Raw genomic sequence first — 7,472 nt, 5'->3', positions numbered from 1 at the left:
AATAAATATAAATGTATTAAGATCCTCTGGTAAGCATCTGTAAGATATTGTTGCTAATCAAAAGACCGCATGTCTCTGGTGACTGGAATCCACCAGCAGCTCCTCAGGAGAGAGGTAGGCCATCCTCTCCCTTTGAGGTTTACAACCCTGGTAAACTGACAGAAGATTCTATGAATTGGAACCAACCTGAAAGTACTGACTGAGGGTGGAAATCACTTGGATGACGGTGTTTGGTGGTAGGCAGTGATGTGAGGTTGGGAGGTGAAGGAATTAGGAATGATGCAATGTGGAGCTGAAAAGATGGGGTAATAATAGGCACAGGTCAATAGGAATTAATTTTATAAAAAACAATGTGTTTGAGTTATTGTTTAAAACACAATTAGAATGAAGGAATGTGCAAAATACAAGGTACATGGATGATACACAATGTTACAAATATTGTATGCAAATAAATATAAAATAAGTACAACTACAAATTCTCAAATCAATGCCACTGAGTTACGGCTGACCCTCTATTGAGTTCCAAGGAAAGAAATCATATGAAAGACTAAACATCTTTCTCTTGAGGGCCAATTGTTGGATTTGAACCATCAGGGAGGTGTGGCTTTGAGTTAGCAGGGAAACTCCCTACAGTCTATGAAGTCCTTAAAAATATAATCAGTAACACAGAACTTTTAAACATATTAAGTTTATATGTGAATTAAAAGAAATAGAGCATTCTCAAGAGTAGATGGAACAGCCATAAAAACATTAAGTGCCATCAAGACAACTCCTCATCACTACCTTGTGTTTCATAGAATGAAATACTCCTGGGTCTGTGCCATCCTCACAGTCTCTGCCATGCTTAAGCCAAGTGCTGCAGTCACTGTGTCAATTTTCATCTTATTGAAAGTCTTCCTCTCTCACTGACCCTCTACTTTTCCAAATATTATCTCCTTTTCTAAGGACTAATCTCTCCTGTTAACATGCCCAATGTATTTAATATGGTCATAAAAATTGTTATTAGGTATTGTCAAGATGATGCCAACATAATTCTTTGCCATTCTCATAATCTCATACTGCATTTAGGCCCATTGTTTCAGTCACTATGTCAATCTATCTCGTTATGCGCCTTCATCTTGCTACAGATTCTCTACTTTTCCCAAGCATGCCATCTTTCTCCAGGGACTGGCCCCTTATAAATGATGAGTATGTGGGACTCAGTCACAAAATTTTTCTAAGGGCCATTCTGCTTTCACTTCTGATAGATTTGTGTGTTCTTTTGACAGCTAAGAGAATATTCACTACTCTTCACTAGCAGCATGATTCAAAGGCATCAATTCTTCAGCTTTATTCATTGTCCAACTTTTTACAAGCATATGAGAAATATCATGGCTTGGGTCAGGGGCACTTTAGTCTTTAAGTGACATCTTTGCTATTAAGCACTTTAAAAAGGTGGCTCCCAGCAAATTTAGACAGGACAAAACATTATCTATGAAGTGTATGTTACATTGTTCATATGTCAAATTTTTTCACCTTCACCTTTAAGGAGCATTCAGACAGACAGACTCTTCCAAGACAGACTTGTTCTATCTGCTTACATTCCCAATATTCAACATTCTTCACCAACACCCTATTCAAAGGCTTCAGTTCTTGCGTATTCATTGACTAACCTTTGCATACAGATGAGGCAATTAAAAATACCATGGCTTAAGTCAGGCACACCTTAATCCTCAAGATGGTATGTTTGCTTTTGTTATTGTTGATAGATGCCATCACTCACAGTGATCCTATGAACAACTGATCTGAACCTTGTCCTATCATATGTCATCCTCCATAATCATGGACATACTCGAGCCCATTGCAGCAGTTATTGTGTCAATCCAACTGGTTATGGATCTTCCTCTCCTTTGCTACCCTCCACCTTTCTAAGCATGATGTCCCTCAACAAGGAATAACCTCTCCTAGCAACTCTTTCTTCTTTTTTAAGCTTTATCTTCTTTGCCTCCAAGGAACACTCTGGCTACAATTTCACCAAGACATATTTGTTCGTTCTTTTGGCAGGCCAGGGGATATTCAGCACTTTTCTCTAACACCACAGCTCAAAGATACTAATTCTTCTATAATTGTTTTTAACACTCTAAAAAGCAGTCTTTAATAGCAGATTTGCTCAATGTTATGTTATTTGCTCTCTCTGCTGATTTTATGGGCACTGATTGTGAGCCCAAGTAAAATGAAATCTTTGATTCAACTTTTTTGCACAAACTATGATGTTGCTTACCAGTTGTATTTTTGTTTTATATTGAGATAGTATCCATATTTAATGCTAGTTTTTTATCTTAAGTAAGGGTTCCAAGTCCTCTTTGCTTTCAGCAAGCAATTCTGCACCATCAATGTATTAAAGGTTGTTAAAGAGCCTTTGTGATTCTGTGGATTACTTATTATAGCCTTCCAGCCATTGCCTTTGTTATTCTCCTGATAAGGCTGGATTGAGCTATGCACATATGAAGTGTGTGTGGCCGATATTTTAAATAAGGTAAACAGCACCCTCTAGGTGGGAACATGCAAAGAAGACATACAGAACTCTAAAGTGGGCACTGGTCAGGTTGACCATCCTGTCAGCCTTAAAGTGGTTGGTTTAGATGCATAAAATTGGGATATTACTATTACCAAGAAAGAAGAACTGTGGAGTGCAGTGTCATTTGGACCTGCAATTTCTGTACAGAGACAAAGAACTGTAGTAGTGCAAGACAGTAAGATGGCAACACTGAACCAGAAATCAATGTGAAACAGAGCTGTGGGCTCCCAATGCAGAGAGCCAGAGCCAAGTGACAGTAGGTCCAAATTTACTGGGGAGGGCGAGGGTTATATGCCCCCAGCATGTCATTGGCAGAGCTAAAAGGATAGGTGACATTTGCCGGAGCAAGACAGAGGTCTAAGTGACAAGACCAAGGTTTAGAGAGAGGAACACCTGTAAGCTTACTTGAGAAAAGGGTGTCCTGATGGAAATGGTATCCTGTGTTCTCAAATCTGGATAGCAACCTCTTACTTATATAATAAACTTCATTAAGTGTGAATATTATCTGTGAATTCTATGTACCACTGCATTCAACACTGAATCCTGGAGAAAAGAAGTATTATGGGAGGACAATTGGTATTAGAATTGGTAGAAGATGTGAACTGTTGGGGGTATGTGTGACTCCAACACGAATTAGTTTTGTGCGCAAATGGGGATTCTTCTCACTTGTCAAGTTAGTGGAGGTCAGATCATGCCTTTTCCATGTCTGTCACACACTTTGTATAGTCTTCCTCTAATTCTGACACCTGATGCTTCTGATAGTCCAGTGTCTCAAGATTATTTGCTCAGCATGCATACTGGATAAGGCCAGTGAATGGATACAAACCTGATACACGCCATTCCTAATTAACCACTCACTATCTCTTTGCTCACAATTAAGTGTTCTGGAAGCTGAATGAGAAACAGAAGGATCTTTCTGTCTAACCAACAGAAAGAATGTAGCTCTGCTGATGCCATGAGTTCATATGTCTATTCTATAGAACTGTGAGAAAATAAATTTCTGCTGTTGGGATTCACTTGGGTGGGGTTTTTAAAAAATGTATTTTGCTGTTATATACATATAAAACTTTTTAAAAAGTCATTGTCACTGAGTTAAAAATGACTCATTGCTGATGGGTTTTCAGAGGCTATAAATCATAAGGGAAAAGACTGCCCATCTTTCTTCTGTGATGTAATTGGTAGACTCGAACCATATGCTTTTGGGTTGGTAGGGCAACTCCCTACCCATTAGACCGTCAGAGCTCCCTACGACACAAATACTCTTATATATAAGTAGTAGATATTTGATAAACGTTTGATTAATAAATCAAAGACAAAATTAAATCACTTTCTTGAAGGAATTCAGAAAACTGTTAAGATTCTAAATCTTCATATCTTTCCTGTAATACAGAAGACAACTACTGTAATATCCAGTCACAGGTGATGAGCTTCTATCTGTACATACACAATGAAGTTGAAAATGAAAGAACCAACACAAAATAGTTATAAATATATTTTTAAACACTGGAAAGAATTCTTGAAGGGAGCAATGTTTTCATAAGAATCAGTGAATACAGTGTGTTAGAATAAGCATGTGCATGTAGCAACAAAACTATTTTTATCAATCAAAAAAATAAGTAAATAAAACAAAAAATCGTAGTTTTCCCATCTTTGCTATGTAACTCCTACAGAAACCAGGCTTATTTAACATTTTTATAAAACAGCAATTAAGAAATATCATATGGCTGATTTAGCAAGTCACTGTAAATATTAAGAATATTAAATATGGAGGACAGAAAATTTTCGGAATAATAGTTTAGGAACCATGAAAAATTACATAAAATTGAGTGCTTAGGCTTACTTTTTACTTAAACTAGTGCCTCTCAAACTTTCCAGCTCAAATAGGGCTCCTTTGACAAAATATTCTAATGAAGGATAAAGAAAATGAAAAACAAAATCTTATGAATAGGAGAGCACTGTAACTCAAAATTAGGCAAATTCTAAATTCCTCATGTAATAGTTTAAAAAACTGATGCTGTAAAATACTGTGCATCACTGGGAGATAAGGGTTTTTACCTACTATCTCCTAGAGACTTGCCAGAAAGAAATTTGAGAAGCAGTGATTTAAACCAATACATGCCTATCAAAAAGTATTTTCCTTTTTTAAAAAAATTTTATTTTTTTAAATTAAATTTTATTCATTTTAATGAACATTTACAGAGATTTTGGGTTTTCATTCATTCATTGTTGGAAAAAAAAAAAGTCTTTTCCTAGATTATGACACTAGAATTTTATTTTACAATGTTTGGGATAAATAAAAAAAATACTTGCCATTTGCTGAGTATGTCAGAGGCATTGTACTAGGTTTCTATGAATGTATAATTTTCGTTTTCAAAGTGTAAATATAATCATCCCCATTGTACCAGTGGAGGAAGTGAAACACGAATGATTAAATTATCTATCCCAAAGATAACAAATACTGGTCCTATCTTACCCAGGTATCTATTACAACTACAGTATTTTGATTTTATAGAACTCTCTTTCTTTAAATATTTACCAATGATGTAATAAAAGTACATTAATGTCCAAAGAAATTTTTCATTTGCTCTAGGGAGTTAAAAAAGACAAAAAGTACTATATTTAGTTTTCAGACATGGTCTTCCTAAATTTTTCTCTTTCTATGTGGTTACACTTTCATTATATAATCTGGAGTGCTGAACACAACAAAACTACTCAGTGAAAAAAACGCTACTTTAATAATAATAAGTTCACTCTTGGTTTGAGAGGAAAAAAACCCCAAAACCTATGTCTGGTCTCTGTTGCTATTTCAATGCAACTCATTTTTTAAAAGCTTTGGTGAGTAGTCATTTGTTCTTAAGGTTAGACTAAACTTTTTAATTGGAAAAACTTCAATGCCATATATATATTCCAGAGGTAAACTATGCTACTAACCATCCTCCAGTCTGATCTGGGACCTGCTCTTCTAATTTCTGTCGTTCTGATGTGTAAGCCATTATTCGTGCATTGCACACCATCAGATTCTTTACTGCATGCAAAATCTGGTCTTTTTGAGTGCTCAAAGAAAGTAGTTTCCATATTCCTTCTCGAATTCTGATTTCTAAGTCAATTTTTTCTTGTATGCTACAGTCCTAAAAAAAAGAAAAAATAAATCACATTAAAGAGGTATCAAAAGTCCAGATCTGTAACATTTATTTTTCCCCCTCTAGTACAAGGGAAATGTGCTAGTTATCCTTATAATTTTACACCCTATTGAGAAAGCAACAAAGTGCTTATGTGTGATAACATCGCAAAACATCTATTTTTAAATACTCTTGACAAAACTTTCTTACATTACTAGGAAGTTTTTACAATCTACAAGATAAACAGATAAAAGAGAAACAAAGCTGAGAAATGGTACATGTTCTTGCTGTAATTATTATCGTTACTGTGCGCCATGGAGTTGATTTTGACTCATAGTAACCTCATATGACAAAGTAGAACTCTAGAGTTTCCTTGAATATATTCTTTATTGAAAGAGACTTAATGGTGTAGTGGTCAAAGCACTCAGCTGCTAACCAAAAGATTGTAGTTCAAATACACTAGTCTCTCTGAGTCAGTTGATTCTATAAATATTTACAGCCTTGGAAACCCTATGTTCAGCTCTATTCTGTTTCACAAGGTCACCATGAGTCAGAATCTACCCATGGCAGTGAACTCTGGTTTGGGAATGTTGATGAAAGCAGCATGTTGGCTCTTTTTCGTACAAAAATGTGGAGCAGGCTCAAACTTCCATCCTTTTGGTTGGCACCCAAGCATTTAATGTTGTACCACCAAGACTCCTCTACCATAACTATACTAGGTTAAATAATGCACCCCACCTTTTATATTCACTGAGAATCTATAACTATATCCTTATTTGGAAATAGGGTTGTTACAAATGCAATTAAGAAGAGGTCTTGCTGGATTGGTGTGAGCCTTAAACCTTATGGTTGATGTCCTTAGGAAATATAAAGCCAGAGACACCACAGAGAAGGGCTTGTGAAGATGGAAACAGAGTTTGAAGTGATGTATCTACAAACCAAGGACTGAGGGAAGTAGCATAAACTGGAAAAGCCAGGAAAATAATTATTCCTTAGAAGCTTTAAAGGAAGCATGGCTCAGTCCACACTTGGATTTCAAATTTTAACACCTGGGAACTCTAAGAGAATAAACTTCTATAGTTTTACACCACCCAAGTTTGTGCTGCTTTGTTATGGCATACTGACTAATATCAACTATACAGCATGCATAGATGGTTTTGGGGGGGTTTTGTGGTTTTTGTTGTTGTTGTTTTGTGACCCCTGATGCACAGATGTTTAAAAGCTGTATTATGGGATGGCAAGATTTAACTGACGACATTGACTTAGCCAAGGAAAAGCTTTCTAAAATAACATATATTGAATTTAAAAGGTCTCAGTTTAGCAGCAAGATGGTGACAGGCTATTTGTCATGGTAAACAGTGTAAATAAAATCCCTGAAGCAGTAGAAGAAAAGCACTGAACTTAGAAAATGTCAGAAGCTTTGGCCACAGACGTATTTAGAATACTGTCCTATTAAAACATTTTAGCTCTGCAAACCATTTATTCTAAACAATAATTTTATAATAGTTTGATTCTCTATACAAGGCTTATGTTGTTATGTGCTGTCGGGTCGCTTGAGACTCATAGCGACCTTATGTACAACAGCCCTAAATTCTGCTCTGTCCTGTGCCAATCGCACTGTCTGACACTCCCATCCCGATTATCCCAGTCACTGAATCAATCCACCTCATAGAGGGCCTTCCCCCGTAACACAAAATTTTTATAAATGATATATACTGTCCTGATTGAGTTCAGTGACTTTTTCAAAATTTTTATAAGATTTTATTCACCGTAGTACAAGTGAGTGAACTTGCTTC

General features: G+C 36.1%; 1 protein-coding gene across 1 annotated transcript in view; it reads right to left on the bottom strand.

Annotated features, from left to right (window-relative positions):
* The window catches only part of RTKN2 (rhotekin 2), a 96,025-nt gene extending 89,641 nt beyond the window's left edge, over positions 1–6,384 (bottom strand). Inside the window, exons 1-2 of the mRNA XM_006889058.1 lie at positions 6,238–6,384; positions 5,489–5,685 (exon numbers count right to left, since the gene is read on the bottom strand). Coding sequence (XP_006889120.1) covers positions 5,489–5,685; positions 6,238–6,384 — 344 coding nt within the window. The remainder of the gene's footprint in view (positions 1–5,488; positions 5,686–6,237) is intronic.
* Positions 6,385–7,472: the final 1,088 nt, after the last annotated feature.

This window comes from Elephantulus edwardii, unplaced genomic scaffold, assembly GCF_000299155.1.
Source record: "Elephantulus edwardii isolate Elephantulus edwardi_28Jun2011 unplaced genomic scaffold, EleEdw1.0 scaffold00074, whole genome shotgun sequence".
NCBI classification, from domain to species: Eukaryota; Metazoa; Chordata; class Mammalia; order Macroscelidea; family Macroscelididae; genus Elephantulus; species Elephantulus edwardii.
The sequence above is the reverse complement of the archived record's forward strand: the minus strand, read 5'-3'. Positions and strand labels throughout refer to the sequence as shown.